Here is a 21859-nt window from a genome sequence, read left to right on the forward strand (position 1 = left end):
TCTCCAAAAGTCTCTCTAAGGGTTACCAAAACAACAAAACTCAGAAATAGTCTCTCTAAGGGTCGGTTTTTTCACAAACTCCGGTCAAAATATAGTGAAAAGTCGAAAAAGTAAGAAAGTTTTTTCAAAAATTAGAGAGATTTTTCGAAAATTGAGGAAATTTTTTTGAAATCGAAGAGAATTTTAGAAAAAAGTCTTTCTAAGGGTTGCCTTTTTAGCAATTTAGTCTCTCTAAGGGTCAGGGTTCGGAGGTCCGGCACGCACATACCCAGCATCCCTTAACCCTAGTACCCCCCTCCCGGGTTTGAGAAGATTACAAAAGACTAGTAAAATTTAGGTTTAATTTCAATGTGTCAGTATAATAAGTTTTACCTTGTATGGGTGTGTTATCTGCTTCTTTGAAAAGATAGTCAGTCTCCCAAGATGCAATTTGTTGATCAATATCCCATCGAGCTAACCAACGATGCCCTGATTTGCCTGTAATTGTTCCGAATACTCTAGCATCTCTCCAAAAATTACTGAAGTGGTAATATGACCACCTGTCTTCTAACCTGTTAACACTTTGTTGATCAAATCGCCAAGCCTCTGTTGATACTCGGGAATTTACTTTAATTCTAGACATTCTTTTTCTACTCTAAAATGAATCACTTTAAAAAACAACAAAGTCATAACAAAAAGAAAAAACGCAAGACAAAAAATAAAAGACAACAACAATGCAATGCCTTCTTTTTCTTTTCAAAGTCACTGCGGGCACTGGAAGGACTTCATTTTTCAAAATTTACTCCCAATCTGCAATTAATGTTCTACCTCTTCTTCTCTTCTTGGTGACAAAATTTATATTGGAGTGCAATGAATCCCAGGAGGCAAAATAATCTCTTGACCAAATTACTAAATTTAGTTACAAAGACCTTTCATACTTAACCTTGTTATTTTTTAGAAAAGTTACTTAAGAAGCCTATGAATTTATGAATTATAAATACCTTAAGTCCATAATAGCTCATCATTTTGGACATAAGGTATAATTTTTTTATCTCATGAAAAGCCTTAAGTCCATATTTTCTGTTTATATGGACATAAGCCTTTTTTTATCATAATCACTTTAACTTCTAAAAAGCCTTAAGTCCATATTTTCTGTTCCTATGGACATAAGGCCTTTTTGATCTAGCTCCATAGGACTTAAGGCTTTTTAGCTCATTAAAAAATAGTCATACACAAAATCCTTATTTTTTTTAACCTGCAAAAAAGGGCACTTTGGGTTGGTTTTTGGTGGACTTAAGCCATTTTTTTGAAAGAAACCACCCCATAAATGACCACTATGGTCATAACTCAAAATTGTCAAAAATGGACTTAAGGCTTTGTTGATCTAGGCCGGCGATTTGTCTTGAGCATTCATTTCCACATTAGTAGTCTTTTGGTCAGTTGGGTTCACCTGTTTTTTTTAAACAACTAAAAAAATCCTGTGCTAAGAGTCAAAGTAACACAGATTATTCTTAAAATAAAGAAGTATCTTTTGGCATAGACAATCATGTATAATATATTACATTATATATATTTTCTTAATTAAAAAATACAAAAGATCAATCTTGCTTTTGTGAAAAGTTAAATGAAAATAAAGAAATGATAGATTAATATTATACATACTAAAACCAAAAACGCCATCGTCTTTTACAGTCTAATTTCCTCTCTCGGAACTTGCAAAACGCCCGCCCACCAACTACCGTAAGTTGGTCTAATATCGACATCCCTCGTCTAATTCCGACACCCTTCTTTAAAGAAAGGAATAATATGAAAGCTTGAATCACTGACTGAAAAAAGATTATTCCTCTCTGACCACTAGGCAAAGAAAAACAGTTTCAACCTTTCTATAAATTTCAGCTGATAAAAAGCGTGTCGGAATTAAAGTAGGGGTGTCGACATTAGACCAAGTTACAGTATCTACCAGCCAAATCATCTTAAATTTACTTTATTGTCCTTTGTCTTTCAAAAAATAGTATTTAAAAACTATGAACTTATTATAATGCTTTTCATTTCATTTTACTTGTGGGATAGATGGTAATTTTTCATCTTTGTTATTTTTAAAATGAAGCATAAAAAAAAAAAAAAGTAACTTCAGAAAATTGCCAAAATTGATGATGATAATTTTTTTTCGGTCAGCCAAAGTGCTTGTATTGGGGATTCTACCGGGTGCGCCACAAAAATGTTTCTCTCTTTAAAACTAACTTTCTAGAAATCTAAAAATTTCAAAAGAACCATTCCTATTTTATTGGAAAGAAGAAAGATAGACTTAAATTTTGATGGGTTATTTATTAAATTTGATCAAAAGTTATCCTCAATTGAATAAAAATGTTACTTTCAGAAAGTGCTCGAAAACGTTAAAAATCGACCTATCAAATTAAACAGAAGCATAATTACATGATACCATCAAATCCTAAGTTTATCTTTCTTCTTTCAATGAAATTGGAACAGTTTTTTAAAAATTTTTAGATTTCGAGATTAAATTAGTTTTAAAGAGAGAAACTTTTTTGTGGAGCACCCGGTAATCTTGAGCCCTACTATGCGGGATTACAGCTTTTAGTTTTGGGTAAACGATATTTAACAGGGGAAAAGTTATTTAACAGCTATGTAGGCAACAAAAAGTTTCTCTTAAATATTCCTTGAAAAAAAGTTCTATATCCTATTCTTTCACTATTGATTCCACACTGTATTGTCTTACAGAATCATCCAATATTTCAAAATGTAACAGACATAATTTCTAAATCTTTTCTAATAGCTTGCAGAATAGTGTTTTGGGGAAAATCATTTTTAAGATTTCACTTTTTTTGTTTGCGTTGGAGGTTGAAGATTCCTCTCTAGACCTTATTTTGACTTTGAATTTAATGCATTTAATCATCTTCTTTCATTTTAGAGTTTAGTAAAAATTTTAATTTAGTTAAAAACATTTGTCATGGGACAAGAAATATCCAGAGAGGATGCAAAAGAAGCTGTCTCAAGTGTTTTGAAATTACCAATACATGATGCTCAAAAGAGTGAATGCAAAAAACACCATCGCTTTCAAACAGTGGTATGTTTCAGTGGTTATAAAAAAGAGATTTTAGGTAGTAGAAAGGAAATGATAATCCTTCTTATTTCTTATCTGTTTTGAAATATTAAAAGGAAAATGTTATGGTAACAAAGGTTTTACTGCCAATTTGGTTACTTTCATAATATGTGGGTTAATTTTGGAAGCCTTCAGAATTCAAATTTCTCTATTTTTAAGTAAGAAAGCTGCACCATGACCTTTCTGTATTCCATTCTAACCAGTGAATGGATTGGTCATACTTGCTGTTTAAAAAAGGCACTTATGTCTCTACATTTTATAGATTTTTTTAAGGCAAAGAGGGTTAGGAAAATCAAGGGTTAGGGGAGAAACCACTACCTTATAGTGGACAGCTAACGAAAAATGAGTTTCTGGTTGCCTCTGATTCAACTTATTTTCCATTTTAATTTTAGATAAGCAGCCTATGGCTGAATCACATCAAAGAAGAAAAAATCTCTAAGCTTTGCCTTGAATTATCCCAGTTGTCTCAGAGGGGATCCATTGTGGATATCTTTCAGTATGGCCATAAGTTTGAAAAGGAATCCAACCTTTGTAAAGTTAACGTGAACGTGCTGAAGAAGGATGTCTCGTTTTGCATCAAGAAGTATGTATTGTCCTTTTTCATGCACTTTCAACGTGAAAGTTTCATGCACAAGTTTTCATTTTTGGCAAGTAAAAAAATACAAGTTGTCTAAGAAAATTTTTCAATTGCTCTTATACTTGTCAAGCTTTATCATCGAGTTTGATATTGTACTTTAAATATTTTGCTTTGAGTCTTTTTTCAGGGTACTATGAACAATGAAGCCAAAACCGTAATTTAAGTTAGGAAATTCGAATTCATCGCCCAAAATCCTGCTATAAAATCAATCTCCATCAGAATAGCATTTTACTCAAAGTTAAACAGCGTGTTTTAGTGCTATTATTGAAAAAGTCAAATCCATTAGATGATAAGGCAATATGACTTAGGCCAAGAACAATACGACAGCAGCATTCCTTGAAGTAAACTCTCATAAATGTTTTGTTTATTTATTCAGCACTGAGCTTCATGGTAAGGTGACAAATGAACAAAACCCATCCATCTATGATGTTTTCGGTATGCAATATCTTCACATGCAAGAACAGCTTTGTAAATATCTTTCAAAATACACAACAACAATGGATAAGAGAAAAGAAAAGAAACACAAAATAATAGGATGGGTAAGAATTTTCTTTGCTATTTTACTTATCATTTTGAAATTTCACGAAGCATCATTGATGCAGTTTATTTTTACATTTGCCAAAGAATTTTAGGTGACATATACTACAGTCCACAATTAACTGTTAATAGTCAGTAAAAGTTGGTGACAATCAATTAAAAATCGAGCATGTCCTTTTAATCAATGTTTTTGCAGCTATAGTCATCATCTCCTGAATATCTCAAGGCTAGGCTCCATTGCCTGACCCTTTATAAACCAACTCTCGGTAGTGTTTCATAAGTTTCCTCACAGTGGGGATAAAAATTCCTATTGAAATCCTGACGTGGATAGAAATTCTATTGTTCGAAGGTTAAATTTTTTTCTCCAATTTTTAAACATTGAATTTCGAATGGAGATGAAAGTCATTTTCCCAGTTGGGCTGAAATTCCAGGGTATTTTCGCACCGGGGACGAAATTTTTGCCATATTTTCTAGTGGGGCTGGGGTCCCAGTGGGTCTATAAAACAGGGTTGAGTATGGAGTAAGTTTTCTATTTTCTTGATTTTAGACTGAAGTGAAAGAATTTCTTCAAAACACTTTTCATATTGAAGTCATTGACTTGACCAACACTTCAAAAAGCACAACAGAAAGAGAATTCTCAAGAACCTACCAATCAACCACAACAAACAGCTTCTTTGCTCCAATAGAAGCCATCATTGAATCCAAAGAGTTTGTGTTTGTATTTGAGGAATATTCACCGTACGACCTGAAAGATGCTTTGTATTATTCACCAGCAATCATTGGTAAAAGTCATATCAATTTAAACTTTCTTTTATACCAGATTCTCAATACATTGATGTGCTTACAAAGACAGCAAGTCTATATAAACACGCTCTTAGCACCAGAAAACTTGACGTTATACCATGGTACGTTGTGGGTTGGAATATCAGTGTTTGATGGAGTTTCAGCTACTCAGATTCTGGACCAAGAACCAGATTCACAACCTCTGATTAAGATTTACGATGGTTTGAACACCAATCTTGATGATAAAAATATCATATTAACTGAAAAGTTGAGTGTCTACACAAGCGAATGGGTGAACTGCAGAATCAGTAATTTTGATTACTTAATGATTTTAAATAAATTAGCTGGCAAGAAATTTGGTCAAGCGTTGAGTCATCCTGTGTTCCCATGGGTCACTGATTTCTCTTGCAATCATGGTGGTTATAGAGACCTAAAGAAAACGAAATTTCGCCTCAATAAGGGTGACAGTCAACTGGATGCTACTTTCTCCACCGGCGTTGGCAACTCTGCTTATGGATTTGGAATGATGTTGAATCCAATACAACACCATGTTTCTGATGTCTTATCAGATATCACCTATTTCATGTATCATGCACGCAAAACTTCCAAAGATATCTTATGTCGACATGTCCGCTCTAGATGGGTTCCGGACGAATATCCGGCTAATGTCCGGAGGATGTATCAGTGGACACCGGATGAATGCATCCCAGAATTCTTCTATGATCCAAGCATTTTCAAATCTATTCACGATGATTTGGCTGATTTAGGTAAGAGTTGATAGTTCTTTTTATCGTCTTCTTTTATTATCAAAAGTGATATGATATCAGAATGATCGAAAAGTGAACTCGTGGCCTTGCTGGAAAAGGCGCTACTTGAAAACAAAAAATTTATTTGTTTTTTATTTCTTTGTATTATTTACGAGATAATGCTTTAGCAACAGGTTTATAGAAAGTGGCTACTCCTTCAGATTTAAAATACGATAATTTGTGGGTTTCTTTTTGGCTCGAAAAATAATATTTAAAGACTTTTTGAGGAGTTAAGCCTATAAAAAGTATGATCTTTTAAGACAACTTATGTCGACATGTCTGTTCTAGCTATGTATTGCGGATCTATTCCGGTTGTTTGCTGGGAAAACGCTTGCTGGATCTAAACAATAATATTTCGGACGTACTAAAAATGCTGAATTTTTTGACAGGACATAAATCCATTCGCTGAATTTCTAACTTTTAAAACACCATCGAGCTTTTGAATTTCTTATTGTGAATTTTATAATAGTATTTGATATTTTCGATGGTGAATATGTGTAACAAAATTAATACAGTATTATGTCTCATATTAATGTTTTTCAATTCATCTTTTAAGGCCTTCCAGAATGGATCAATTCTCCTGAGGAATTTGTCAAGTATCACTACACCATGTTAGAAAGTCCTAAAGTTTCGAGTAGCTTACATCATTGGATCGACCTTGTCTTTGGTTACAAGCTAGAAGGTCGAGCTGCAAAACATGCGAAGAACGTTCATCTGGCTCTTGTGGACGAACACAAAGATCTGAAGAATTACGGGATAGTGCAATTGTTTAATAAACATCATCCTAAGAGGAAATCGTTTACTGAAGATCTGATCACACCTGTCGATGTCGTTGATGGTCCCGAAGGTATTTTTATGACTTTCTTTGTCCTGCTAGAGAATTTTCAATGTCATAAGAGAACTAAGAATTTTTGCAAGGACACGTGCCAACTCTACATAATATTTACGTGTTGTCGCCTTGATTATGTTTTAGTTCGTCCTGCCAGAGAATTTTCAATGTCATGGGAATATGTAGACCTCGGTAAGAGTAAGGACGATTCTTCTTTATCATCCATTGGCGTCGCAGGCGGTGGCGGTGGTGGTAAAGACAATGAAGATGGATCAAAGTTACCGGCAGATTCTCCAATAGCTTCGGTGGTTCAACAACAGCAACGTAAACAAACTAAAAGTTTTGTGGATGTGCCTTCAAGTGTTGCTTCAGTTCTTCTGGATGATGATTCCATAGATCCTGCTAAAATCCATCAGGTTTGTAGACTCAGCGATCACACGACAATGTTTCCACAATGTATCCACTTTTATCTAACGTTTAGGCTACACGTGTACCTCCTCTGATATGTTTTATGCCAATTCCCGTCCGAGAGTTACAAACGTCTTTGTGTTTTTGAGTTTTAGAAACTAGATTAGCTTGATGAGTAAGTTTTATTTGGGAAATCTTTAAAAATTTCTTCAAATTTGAATATTAAAGATTTGAATAGCTAGAGGTTAAAACAATCATTGTATTTCTAAATCTTTTTAAGAAAATTTAAACTCGGATGGAAATTTTATTCACAATTAGTAGCCCTTATATTAAAACATATTAAAGGATATGCGTGCAGCCTATCCAACGTTATGTAAAGTGCTGTATCTTTATGGTTGGCTGGGTACCGTACTTTAAAGTGGTCCAAAAAGTTAGTAGATAGTAACTCTGTCAACCCTGTTCTTATTCATTCTTGAGGCCGGTCTCCACTTTGCGCGTGCTTTGATCACACCGTATAGCTTCTATCCTTTTTGCTTGGAAAAAAGATTACGTCATAAAAATGTAGCTCACTCTCGAAAAATAAGTTGAATACATTTCAACTTTTTTCAACCGTTACGTCAGATCGCGCCAATGGAATTGCTTCATTTTTCTTTTGACCAATAGCGTTGGAAGCTTTGCTCGAAAAAGTGCGATTGTAGCGCGCGCAAGTGGAGACCGGAGACTCACCCCTCGACTACACTTCTCTTTCTATATGAACCAGTAAATTTTTATGAGGCTTGGCTTGTTCTTAATTCTTTTGGACTCTGAAGCTAAGATTTGCTGTTATCCTGTTCTTTAGATTTATAAGGCAAAATCGAGGTATTGGAGATTTTTCACTGATTTTAATCTTAGTTTGTTTAAAATTCAGGGTCATTGCAGGCTCCGCATTGTTCTTGCAAAATTGTTGAAACAACTGGTAACAGTTTTTCATATGATTTTTTTTTTTTTTTTTTTTTTTTTTTTTATTTATTCTTTATTTTAAGTTGGGTGGTATCTAGAAAATTACAAGTAAGTTTCTAATCAAATCCAACTGTCATAAAAACATTAAAAATATATATATTGAAAAAAAAAAAAAAGATCTGAGAAGAAAAAAAAACTATGTACAATTTTTACAAGTGCAGATAGGTAAGACATTTTTTAGAGCATTTTTAAAGGAATCTAAATTTTCAAGCGACTTAATAGAGGATGGTAGTTTGTTCCAGGTTGAAACTGCTCTAAAGTCAAATGTGTTAACACCAAATGCACCATTGTATTTTTTATATAGAGGAAGAGAAAGAGTATGACCAGAACGAAGCTTATAACGTGACTGCAATGCCGTGAATATGCCATGCATGATACGTGGTCCAAGGCCATGTGTAGATTTAAATACTTCCATTAGGAGAAGTTTTAGGTTTCGTGTATGAATACTCACCGCATTACAGTCAGTTAATAAGTCGTCATATTCCGAGATGGTTTTGTTTTTCAAAGCACATAGTGCTCTGTGGTGGCATTTCTCAATAAGGCTGCTACCCCCTTTACCGCAAAACATCCAGACTAATGGGCAATAGTTAAATGGTGAGAGAATATAGGAGTTTATAAGAAGTTTTGCTTGATCTTCTGATAAAAAATGTCTCACCCTTCTCAATGCCCTTAGTTTTTGGTTAGATTTTTTACATAATTCGGTGACGTGAGGAATAAAAGATAATTTTGCATCGATTTTTATACCCGAAGTTTCACGACATCGACGTTCTTAATGTTGTTTTTACCAACAGGAAGAGAAACCTCGGCGTTAAAGTACCGGGTAAAATAGTTGAAACTTGGAGGGATTTGCAACCATTGAGTTTGCTAAACCAATCAAGACAATGCTTAGTTGGTGTAAAAGGTTTGCGTTAACTTCATCTAAGTTTGATCCAGAAGAAGATAAAGTATTATCATCTGCAAAATTTAAAATTTCATCTATGATATAAAATAGATCGTTTATGAATATATTAAAAAGTAATGGCCCAAGGATAGACCCTTGGGGTACTCCTAATAAAATATCGAGCCATGAACTTAAATGAGAACCTATACGAACTCTGTGCTTCCTATTGCTTAAATAGCTGTGCATTAATTGGACGGCACTCTCACTGAGCCCGTATGCCGAGAGTTTTGCCAAAAGTAAGTTGTGAGGTAAACAGTCAAAGGCTTTAGATAAGTCAATTAAGATTGCTCCCACTTTTTGGTCATTTGCTATAGCACTCTGCCAATTCCTCAACATGTTCAAAATGGCATGTTGAGTGCTATGACCTTTTCGAAAACCACACAAGAGTTTTGAAAAATGTGGTTCGAGATGGGCGTTTAATTGATTTACTATTAAACGCTCAAAGATTTTAGAAACAACTGGGAGTAAGCTTATTGGTCTATAATTGACCTTATCAGTAAGTGAGCCTTTTTTGAGAACAGGAGTGATATCAGCAAGCTTAAGCCTGTCTGGAAATGTCCCAGATTCCAGGCACTTATTAAAACATGAAGTTAAGAATGGAGCACAGACGTTTGCTGCAATTTTAAGCACACGAGTTGGTATAGTCCCACTTACAGATTTAGATTTATTTAGGCTTGAAATAACTTTGAGAACGTCAGTCTCTTCAACTCTGGAAAAATCAAAAACTTCGTCAGTGTTCCTTTGAGAAATTATTTCTTTGATACTTGGATGTTTTTCAAATGGTTTTATAAAATTTTTACCGGAACTCTGATTTGAGTTTTGACTATCCCAAGTTGGGATTTCGAGTGTCTCAGTAACCCTATTGAAATAAGAGTTGAAAATATCGGCAACGCTTTCATTTGATGTATGTAAAGCGTTGTTTTCAAGCAATTGAATCCCTCCTTCAGCTTTGCAATTTTTATCTGAAAATTTTGTTTTAATAGCATCCCAGAAGTGTTTAGACTTGCCGGTGTTATTGCTGAAGAAAGTTTTCTTTGCTTTCTTGTTAAGTTTGACGACCAAATTTCTCTGGCGTTTATAACTTGCCTCATCCTCAGAATTTTTAGATTTATTTGCTAATTCTTTGAGATGAGAGCGCTTCATGATTGCTTTCCTGAGATCTTTGGTAACATGAGGTTTATTATTAGCGCGAAGATATTTGGTCTTCAAAGGTACATGCCTATTCAAAATATTGTTGAAAATATTTTCAAATTCATCATAATTTTCAATGTTATTTCTAGAGACACAATAATCTAGCTCATATAGAAAGAGATCCTCGTTGAAGTTTTTATATTTATTGATATCTTTTTAGGTGAAGAATAACGAGACTTTAGTGTTCAGTGACATTATGGAACAAACAGAACGTCTATTGAGATACGAAATGATGAATAATCCACCGAATGCACATGGCATTGGAAGATATGGTATTGGAACGTTCAGTGATACCAAAATTGAAATGGAGGTTTGTTACAAATTTTTTAATACACTCCTCATTTTACAGGACCCGATTGGACCCTCTATCAACGAAAGCTCAATATAATTGTTGTATCAACTTTCAAATATAAACTTAATGAGCTCTTCCAGAAAGTAATTTTACGCAAGATTGACGATATTTTATCATTAGCGAGTTTATGTATTTGCACTTTTGAGGACGGTAAAGTGATTGAAGCGATTTGGAATAACCCGTAGTTCTGACCCGCAAAATCGAGGACGGTCAAAGTGCCGATTTACCGTCGTCCTCGGCTGGTTAGGATCTAGCCAAATTAGAACATTACCGTCTCCGTCGCTGAAAAACACACATACATAACCTCGGTATTGATTAACTCTGGGCGTTTCAACTTCTTGACCCCTGGATACTGATGTTACAATATTTCTTCAATCCCTCCTCGTATTTGTATATTCCAGGTTGAATACAGCCATTTGACTGACATGATGAAGTTGTATCTTTGTTTGGTCATTGAGATTGTGTGTTTCAAAGCTTTTCGTACCAGAACGTGTGTTGCCCCTCTGGAAGAACGTTTCGTGCAAGATTTGAAAATATTGAAGATCAGTGATTCGGCACCAACGTATGGTTTTTTTACATTCTATACTCATTTTTTTGATAAGAACATCCAAAATATTTGGCCTTCTTGAACTTTAAGCCTTAAAAATGCTCTTAACATATGTTCTTAGTTTTAGAGTCCGCAAAGCGTTAAAAAGTTCTTAACTTGCTCTTAATATTTCTCCAGTGTCCAAAGTTCCTCCACCTCAAACAGATTTTTTAAAATGTGGAGAATTATTGCTTTTTTTGGAGTAAATTTCAAGCTTCGTCCGGCATAGAAAAATTTTGCTTTGACCACTTCTCATCACCAAAATTAGCTCCATCACAATATGCCCCATTCAAATACCTAGCTTGGAAATTGTACATATCAAAATCTCATAATCATTTTCATAGTTGGGTGAAAGGAGCAATCGACTTTGCCATCGATCCAAGAATTTTCAAGGAGAACACAACTTTCACCAAAGATGAACTTCCCAACAGAGATGAACTTTGTCTACAAGCCTTGATGAACACCATGAATCAATGTTTCAACTTTCCAACGACTTTTGATAAAATCTTCAAATTCTTGAGCTCACTGTTTTCATTGTTAGATCCTTCAGTGAATTTACAAGGTAAGTGATCGTTATGAGTTCAGAGCAACCCCAGTGGAATCCTTGATCACGTAATCGCGCCAAAAATTTATTAATCACACATCATCACATCATCACACAGAAAATATAGTCTTATCGACTACGCTTTTTAAAAACATAAATCACGCTATCACACAAAAAAAGCGCAATCCACTGGGAGGGATTAGGGCTTCATTATGGGGTTTTGGCTTGAAAGACAAGTAATTTTTTTCTATTAGTTGTCCTTGGCTATCTAAATCGTTCCGCGATGAAGTGCAAAAAGGACTGGTTGGGAGATCTCTTTTGGCACACAACACAACGTTGTTTTAACGTTAACCTGAAGTCCATGAAACGTTAGGTGAACGTTGAAACAACGTTGTGTGCCAGCTGGGATATCAGGATATCCGCTTACTCATTGCTGTTCCGTAGTCTACAAAATTTTAACTGAAAAATATATCCACTAACGTAAATAGAAGCAGTCAAAACTTTACAGGTTCTTAGAAAAATACCTATTTGGGAACTCTCTTCTAGATAATGATACCACGACGAGCAACACATATCAACAATCTCTTGATATCGAAATGGAGAAATGTGCAAGACAATTGAGAACACTATTAGAACACTTGGACCACGAGACAGTCCACCTCTTGTTGATGTACCTTGAACCGTTATTCAACGATAACAAATACCAACTTTTGATGTATATTCATATTTTCCCGCCACTCAGTGTTGCTCTTGGACCGAACATGTCAAGAACCGTCTTTTTAAAAGGTACACCTTTTTTTAAAAGAACATCCACAATTTTTGGGATGTTCTTAACTTTTTGAGTTTTAAGCCTAAAAATGTTCTTAACATGTTTTTATTTTCGTTATTGTTTGAGTATTTTTGTTCATTTTCCTTTGAAATTCACTGTTCTAGAGTCTGCAAAGCCTTAAAATGTTCTTAACTTGTTCTTAACATTTTGGCCTTCGAAGTCTTATGTTCTTATATAGTTTTTTCTTATAAAAAAACGTGTAAGTGGTTATGAACTTTCGACGGTCCGGCGCTAATCGGCGTAATTAGCCATCACCCGGCGTCACACCCATTGATTAGAGTTTTTCTTACACACAACAAAGCCCTTTGGATGGTGAGGTGGGTTTTTAATACCGGGTGCGCCACAAAAAAGTTTCTCTCTTTAAAACTAATTCTCCCGAAATCTAAAAATTTTAAAAGAACCATTCCTATTCCATTGGAAAGAAGAAATATAAACTTAAATTTTGATGGGTCATTTATTAAATTCGGTTCATTAGATCGAAAGTTATGCTCTATTGAATAAAAAAGTTACTTTCTGAAAGTGCTCAAAAACGTTAAAAATCGACCTATCAAATTAAACAGAAGCATAATTACATGATGCATCAGTATTTTCGTTTCAGTCATTAAAAATGATAATTAGCTGTCTAAATGACCTTTTGTTGTATAAAGGAAGATTGAATTTCAATAAAAGGCAGAAAATTCGTCGAAAAAAGCCAAAAAATCTGGTAAAATTCATAAAAATACATTAAATATGGGTTTCGAGGTACATCCAGCCTTACATAGACTTTATCCAGTCTAGAACCAAATATCTGGAGGAAGATTTCGTTAAAAGTAAATTGAAATGATTTTGATGAACATTTTAAACCCTTTCGTTCCATCAGTTTCAAAATTTATGTGTTTAGTTACTGAAAAATGGTCTTAATCATGTAAAGCCTCTTGCGATTGCCAATTTTAAAATAAAGATTTGATAGGTCGATTTTTAACGTTTTCGGGCACTTTCTGAAAGTAAATTTTTTATTCGATTGAGCATAACTTTTGATCTAATGAATCGAATTTCATAAATGACCCATCAAAATTTAAGTTTATCTTTCTTCTTTCCGATGGAATAGGAATGGTTGTTTCTTAATTCTTAGATTTCGAGAAAATCAGTTTCAAAGAGAGAAACTTTTTTGTGGCGCACCCGGTAGGAGATGATTTGCGTAGATTTAGCCTCAAAAAACTAAGAACATTTGATTAATTCTGATCAAAAATCTAATTTCGATTTCAAATTTTACATTTACATTTAGGTCTTCAACGAGTACTTGACAACGCCTCAAAATCACCAGGAATCTCAAATCTGTTACACCAATCATACCTATCAAACATTCTTCAAGCCTTTGGACAGGACTATTTTTTGGAATACATCATGGGACTGTTATTGGAGATCCTCCAATCTTCAGACCACAATTTTCAAATCAACCCTCATGAACAGCCGACGCTAACTAAAATGTCTACTTCATCTGCACAGACTAGTGTCATTGGTACGTGCTCATATCGCGTCTCAATCGAACCAAATCGAACGCAATAGACTTTTGAAAGAAACATTCGAATCTTAAATCAAACGGTGATAATCTCTAAAAAAAATTTAAGTTCGATTGTAATTTTCCGTTCAATCTCTTTCCGAGCCAACCTCGTTGCCATGTATCCCAGGCTTTATTTACATTACTGATGGACGCCAGAGAATCATCATCTGGCGCTCTCAGTAAGCATAAAAAAGCCTATAATACCCAGGGAACGAGGTTGGTTAACCATTGTTAAGTTACTGATAGCGCCATATAATAATTCTCTGGCGTCCATCAGTAAAGTAAATAAAGCCTAGGATACACGGGGACGAGGTTGGCTTTGAACTAGATTGGACGGCAAAATTACAATCATGCTTAAAATTTTTGATAGGATCCAGCTCATGACCATCAAAAAACGCAACGAGTCAAGAATTGGCTATATTGATTGTGCTCAAGATTTCTCAATTGATTGATTGCGTTCAGTTTGGTTCGATTAACTCGATTGTCGATTCCGATAAATTTGCACTATTTGAACAGCCAAATAACAGTAACCACGATATTATAGAGGTTTATTGTGCTTATTTAACTACGTAATTTCCGCAATAAGAAGAAAACGTTCGAATATTGTATGGCGATCTCTTACGCAAATCGAAAGTTTTCTTCATAATGGTGGAAGTTAAGTAACTTAAGTAAATTAAACTTCTATAAATAACAATATGTAGAATAACCTTTTCAGTTCAAAGAAATGCATAAATATTTAAAATAACCTACCGGAAAGTTAGTAATCTACCTATTATTTGTAGTTCCCAAATCACAATTTTTAGTTTAGGGCCCAATCACACTTTAACTAAAGAGTCTACGGTTCCCAGGGCGTGCAGTGGCCGGAGAGTGCAAAGAGCTCGAAGCTATAATCTTCCGAGAAAGACTCTGATGTCTTCTTTAACTCGAACAATTTCCTTTCCCCGCCCTTGCCGTTTAAGTTATGGAGACTCTACTATATTTCTTTTATATTTTAAGGAACGTCATTACCAAACGGATCAATTCTGTCATACGAAGTCACTCCATACGAGGCTGGAAAAGACTCGATCTCGTTGTCAAGTTTTAACCTCGATTTCATGTTTTCGGATCAACAAAATAATGCTTTTCAACTGTTGAGTACAGACTCACATGAAAGCGAAAGTGATAGTGTTAATTCTGCTGAATTCGAATCGGACGGATTTCCAAAGCCAGGCTTTGGGCGTGGTGCTTTAGTTAAAACAGAAGCACAAAAGACACATACTGTCTTGAGCTATCAAGAAATTTTATCAAATTCAGGGTGTGAAGAGATGATTGAAGTGAGCTCTACCAGTCACTCATTGCCTTCATTCTCGTATGAAAGAGAGCGCCCTTTCCCCGCCCTTGATCAAGAATACGGGCGGAAAGACGAAAAGGCGGATGCACCTTTTACAGTTCTCCTTCAGGATAACGATTTAGATGATCATATTAGGGGTACCGATATTGGGAATGTAGACAATGAAGATTTAGAGGTTTTACTGATGGATATGGGTACATCTGTGCGGAGTGAAACTATGGTAACAGAAGATGGCGCGCAAAATGTTGACCTACATCGAACCGTGGTTGATTCTTTGAAATGGTTTATTCCATGGCTGGGTCCAAACTTAACAACTGAAAATATAGGTTAGTGTTATTTCGCTTAAAAAATTTTGTTTTTAAATAAGAGTGCTTACTCATCAATTTTATTTCACAAGCTTTTTCACACTGAATTGCCACGAATGTGGGGCAAGATTGGTCAGAAAGAGGATAAGAAAAACATTTTTGCTAATAAATAATAAATAATATAACACTAGGCAGACAATGTCCTGTTATCAAATATGAGTCTGATATGAAACTTATGTAACACACTAGGGAACACTTCACATTTTCTTAGTGCCGTGTAGAAAACCCACGCCACCGTCGTTAGCTGAAAGTCCTGCCACAATCCTGGACAGAACTGTTTGTCCACCCCTCTCCCAATATCAGTGTGATGGTGAGTCTTGTGAACGTGCAAAAATTCAACTCGAACATTGATTTTGGGGGGGGGAGGATGACTTGCCGGTGGAAAAAGGTCATTGGACACCAGTTTTAACCGCGATTGCAGTTTTACTACAATTGAGGTCAATTTTCATCGAAATCTGCTGAATTCGAGAAGTTTTTGAGCTTCAAACGACTGCTGGTGTCTCTTTGCATTTCTGACTTATGAATTGTTTAACTTTAACGATGACACGGTTGCCATATGGCAGCGAAGAAATTTTGATATTCATTATTTGATTTTCTCATTCAATTTGCACCGAAAAATACTACTCTGTCAGATTTTATTTTTTCACTCCCTTTCAGCTAAACCATTATTGCGGAACATGTCGAAAATCTTTATGGAGATAACAGATCCAGAGGATAGTGGAGATAATGATGTGATCGACCGTTTGTTGTGTAAAGTCTCTCCACATATAGAATGCTTGGTCGAGGTGGCTTCAATTTATGGAGATAATATTGTGATGAGTTTTTATCTCCCACATATCGCAAAACTAGTAAGTTGAAATATCATTATTGCTGGCCCTTAGTCCGCACCACTACCCAATTTTTAACTAACGCCAATTTGGTCCGTAATTAATGCCAGAACGTATAAACATCGCTAGCTTTTAAACACTTAAGATTATTTGAAATTTTCATTACTTCGCTGCTGGCTTATTTGTTGAACAATCAATGCTTTTTGTGACATTTTGTATAGGCCATTTCACAGTCGAAATGGATCATGGGTAATCAGGACGGATTGCGCATCCATGACTGCTTTCTGTTGGCTAGGCGCAATAATCTTCAAAAAATTTTTAAAACTTTTGGCCAATAGTAAGTCGTCACTAGCGCGCCATGGTCCTGATTACCCATTACGCTTTGCGACTGTGACATTTTGTATACAAAGGGCAAAATGGAACAGTTCTTTCTTTCAGTTCTGTACATATCAATAGACAACAGACATTAACCGGCAGAATTCGTAAAATATAAAACGTGAAAACAAAAAAAGTGCTTGATTCAATCCGTCATCCGAAACGCGGTGCACTTTTAAGGCATCATTTTTGCTACCCTAGGACAGTCGGAAAATTCTTTTCTAGCCCTCGGCAGACTTGCTCCTCCCTTCACCTGCATAGTTTTCTATATTGTTATTTAAGATCGAGAACGCTACAAATGCAGCCTCAGTATCCATCTCATTGGGAAGCAGTCTAGTGAGCAATTTACAGTTGTTAATGGAATGTTGTGAAAAGTTACAGTCTGAAGCCATTGCTACTCACATGGAGGTATAACATATGTTTTTTGCCTTTTAAAGCTTTTTCTTTAATTTTGGACAGAACCCGGGAAGCTTGCGATTTTATTTTTGGGTAGTACAAAAGATATTTTTAAATCATTAGCTTTACGACATATATTTACTTTCCAGAATAACAATGGTACTCCGTTACTCCTTAACTATATTATTAACTAAAAAAACGAACAATTCAAACTTAATTAACTCTTAACGGCGCGATTGGAAGAGACTGGTAACGAAAATACATGGAAGATTCTTATAGCGACGGTATCGAAACACATGCAATAATGTCGATTTAAGCTATTTGAATGCTATAATGGTTTGTGCTCCACCAAAGACACTCAGGAAAATGTCTCTCATATGCTGTTTTGATTGTATTTCGCTTGTTTTCTCAATAGAGTTACTCTAAAATTAGTTACTTTCAAAAGCCAATCGCGCCGTTAAGGTTGATATGTGTGTAAAGATGGTATGATTATGCTCCGCCCTATGTCGTCGTTTCTGTGACCTCCATCTGGGCAGTAGTACGATTCGAAACAGTGATTCTGATTGGATGAATCTGATTGGACAAACTCCATTTCATCACGTGACGGAATCTCATTCTCAGTCTCTTTCGAACGGTCGGTTGCATAAAGATATAAGTTAATGCTTTTAAATTTGTATCGAATCTAAACAAGAAAATCACCCAGCTGCCATACTCAGCTATTCCAAGATTCACAGACAAATCTGGGAAAACTTCAAATATTAAAAAAGTACCCATTATCAATGCGGGTATTGTAAGCCGCCGCCAAAGTTGCCTTCTACGCGGCGTGTGACTCGAAGTAAAAGTGAGCGTTTTTCGTATGATGTAACTATACACAAAAGCGAAAGATAAAATCAGCAAACTTTGCAACAACACTGTGATGTAGTAACTGGATATTTTCAGTAAGACTTTCAGTGTTGTTGGATCACTGTCATAAATTGCCAGAGCTGTAACCAGCCATGTTAAATACACTCCAAAAACCATTAAACAAATCACCAATTTGTATTTGTAAATATAACATGCTTCGTAATTCAAATGGAAATATAGCTGACAGAATCGGTCATAAGTGATCAATAGAACTCCAATGTAGAAGGGAATCCGGGAGCCCTCTACTGTAATTAACCAGTAAGCATGCAGTTCCTCATCCTTGATTTGCATTAGTGGGTATCGTATGATGTTATTGATGGCCCATACTAGACACCAGCACGAGAAATGAGCTATAAAAACAGGTTTTGATCCTTGAGTGATGGACAATGGTGCTTTCCTAGCTTTCCATAATAGGTAGAGACCGGTGCAATGTAAAACGATTGCCGATACTGCCAGTATAATACTGAGATAGTCGAATACGTCCATTACTTAATGAGTGATGGTTAAGTGATCTGAGGTGTCAAAGTCACAATCAAGGCGTTCCTGTTTCGAATCTCCGCTACTTCCAAAAAGATAGAAGAGGGAAGGTTTTAAAAGGAAATATTTGTCCTGTTTTCGAATAATTCATGCAAATTAACTATTATGTACTTATCTCATCTACCCAAAAGTTACAATTTTCTCGTTTTCGTTTGAATAACTTATTAAAAGGTTGCAAATAAGTAGCTTTCTATTCATCCAAGAAACTACCCTAATGTTTATCAATCAATATTTTCCTTTTTTGACCATTGAAATTGTAGCCCAGTCCCCGATCTTTCCTATTTCCATGGTGACCGGATCTTCAGCGACGAGTCTGGTCGCCAGGAGACCTATCACACAGTTTTCTGTTGTAGAATTTTGATTGGTTTAGAAGTCTCGAGAAATCCATAATTTTACGGGCTTGACTTTTGGGAATTCTCCTTAAATCACGTCAAAAGCTTTATGATTGTGTCATTTGTTTATTTTATTCTGGACATTCAAATTGAGAATCTTTACCAAAAAATCATAAACGTTCAACCAGATGTTTAAATATTGTGCAAAAAGCTTTTTATTTGAAAAAAGTGAGGGGTATGGTCCCCTGGCCCCCTGAGTGGCGTGGACCCTGATGCGATATTTGTCGTTTTATTTGGTTCTTTTCAATCTTTTTCAGGAGTTTTCAGTCGATTTCTTTCAACCCTTGATTCGATTGTTGTCAACAGTAAAACCATTCAGTACTGGTGTTATTACCAAACAATTTCTCTCCCGTAAAGTGGTTGATATCATTGGAATGTTCTGTCAAAAACTCAGGTAGGTTCACAAGCTAAATTTCTGGACCTTTAACGGGGATAATGAGATGGTTTGAAATCTTTCGCCTGTACGCTTGTTCCGTAGTACCGAACAAAACCTTAAATTCTACTTGTCTATTTTTTTCCAAAGTCGATTCACTTGCACCAATAGACGTTTGTAAAATCCTTTAATGAGCGCTATCAGAGTCATAAAACACGAACTAAGGGTTCAAGTCTGTCCCAACATTTTCCTTTTATTCAAAGATAATCTAATTTATGGACATTTATTTATCTTTAGGTGTTGTAAAATGTAAAGAGTAATTGTATTTCATTATTATAGACGCGAGTATGCGCAAGAAGTAATGGCGCCCTTATTACAACAATTCTTTTCCCGCTTTGACGGTATCTATGCTTTGAAGACGGACACTGGCGGGACGTCGTTCATCACACGGAAATATACCCTCCTTTGTAAATCGCTGAATGAGGAGGACGTCAATATTCGGAAGCCGTCTCCAAGCATGACCCACTCAACCGATCAATCAGAATCTAAAAACCGTATCTCTAAAACACTCACAATCGAAGAAGTCTTAGAAGACGACCAACTTGGCTCTAATCAAGACTGCGCCGATAAATTCGCCGACGTTTACGATACATTTTCTCCGTCGCTGGCGTATCACGCGTACGTCTTGTTTTGTCGTGTCTTGGGAACACATTATCTCGAGAGTACGCTATACAATAGTGATCTGGTCTGGCAATTATTCACGAATCATGATAAAGGCTTAACACACCGGATGGAAGATGAGAATGAAGGATCTAGTAAGTCCATTTCGGATGTGAAAAAATAGTTCATTTCAATCAATTCCTTTTTTACTGTTCTCGTTCTGTCTCTTGTTCTGTTCTCAACTTCAGTTGAGGACGAGTTTTTCGCCAAAACGAGGCTAAAACTTTGGGGCAGCCTGGAGACTTTAAAAATGGTCGGATTTGGCTGAAATTTGGCACACTTGTTCCTTGGGTGAATATCTGGAGGTCATTTTTCATTTTTTGAAAATTTTGATTTTTGGGGCCTGGGGACGAGTTTTTCGCCAAATGGGTGAATATCTGGGGGTCTACAATTGGGCCTATGAATAATTTGAAGCCACTGAAGTTGAGCCCAGTGCGTTGCGCACGTTCGACTATTCATAGTGGCCACCCACATTGGATTGACACGTGGATGTGGAGCAAGATTGGTCAGAAAGAGTAAAGGAAAATAATTTTTTGCTAATATCAATTCGATATAACAATAGGCAGACACTGTCCTGATATGAAACACGTGTCTGATATGAAACGGGAACATTTATGTAAAGATAAAACCTTTAAATACATTCCTTTGGGATAAATTTTAATTAAACATACATTTTGATATCTAGAATCTATGACAGGACAGTCGGGAAAGTGGATGGAACCGTTACGACCGAAATCGTTGGATGAATCACAACTCGCGCAAAGGTTGGTTGGTACTAATTTTCCTTCAATTCATGGTATTCATGACGTTTTAAACATTCGTTCTCTGTTTTAGACCACTTTAAGACACGGTCCAGTCCTGTCCAAAACTAATTTAAGCGATTTTGCTATGGTTAGAAAAATGACTTAATTTCAAAATTAGCCAATAGTATCACTTCATTTTGTTTTGGAGCAGAACAGAACTGTTGCGTATGGAAATACCTCTACTTTTACAGCCGAATAATTCTTATTCGAACAAGTGGTTAAATACTTGCTTCTAACTTAAGGTTCAAATTAGTGAAGTATTAATGTAGACTAATCAATCAAAGCCGGTATCCACCTTCACGCGAAATGGCCATCAGTTTTTTTCTCAACCTTTTTTTCCTAAAGAATTGATTACGTCATAAAAGAGTTTCGCGCGAACAAAAAAAAAAGTTAAAGGAAGTTCAACTTTTTTCAACCGTTACGTCAATTTTGACCAATGGAATTGCTTCATTTTCTAACCGACCAATGACCTTACAAAAATGTTAAAAAAATTCGCTCATTTCGCGCAAAAGTAGAAACTGGCCTTAAGTCGTAGTGGTTCAGTATTCATCGTTTAAAGCTCCAACACGGGAGACGAGGGTCCTATTCCTACTCGGTGCTACGATTCGCTTAGCAAGTGAATGTACGAAGGTACATGGTCAACCCATACCATGTGAGGGGAACTGGGTACCATACTCGGATAAAAGAGCGTGGACATTGTTTATGGGGTGGTAACGTTGTTTATTTGAATAAAGCACTCGCGAGGAGGGCAATTTTTCTC

General features: G+C 35.7%; 1 protein-coding gene across 1 annotated transcript in view; it reads left to right on the forward strand.

Moving 5' to 3' along the window:
• The first annotated feature begins 2891 nt into the window (after positions 1–2891).
• LOC136797674 (WD repeat-containing protein 81-like) overlaps positions 2892–21859 on the forward strand; it is a 46411-nt gene continuing 27443 nt past the window's right edge. Inside the window, exons 1-17 of the mRNA XM_067054589.1 lie at positions 2892–3061; positions 3490–3680; positions 4111–4273; positions 4819–5821; positions 6417–6707; positions 6834–7105; positions 10388–10537; positions 10981–11141; positions 11510–11727; positions 12256–12495; positions 13803–14036; positions 15075–15734; positions 16431–16621; positions 17258–17383; positions 19461–19597; positions 19916–20391; positions 20982–21060. Coding sequence (XP_066910690.1) covers positions 2945–3061; positions 3490–3680; positions 4111–4273; positions 4819–5821; positions 6417–6707; positions 6834–7105; positions 10388–10537; positions 10981–11141; positions 11510–11727; positions 12256–12495; positions 13803–14036; positions 15075–15734; positions 16431–16621; positions 17258–17383; positions 19461–19597; positions 19916–20391; positions 20982–21060 — 4709 coding nt within the window. The 5' untranslated portion in view covers positions 2892–2944. The remainder of the gene's footprint in view (positions 3062–3489; positions 3681–4110; positions 4274–4818; positions 5822–6416; positions 6708–6833; positions 7106–10387; positions 10538–10980; positions 11142–11509; positions 11728–12255; positions 12496–13802; positions 14037–15074; positions 15735–16430; positions 16622–17257; positions 17384–19460; positions 19598–19915; positions 20392–20981; positions 21061–21859) is intronic.

Source organism: Clytia hemisphaerica, unplaced genomic scaffold (assembly GCF_902728285.1).
Source record: "Clytia hemisphaerica strain Z4C2 unplaced genomic scaffold, Clytia hemisphaerica genome assembly, whole genome shotgun sequence".
NCBI classification, from domain to species: Eukaryota; Metazoa; Cnidaria; class Hydrozoa; order Leptothecata; family Clytiidae; genus Clytia; species Clytia hemisphaerica.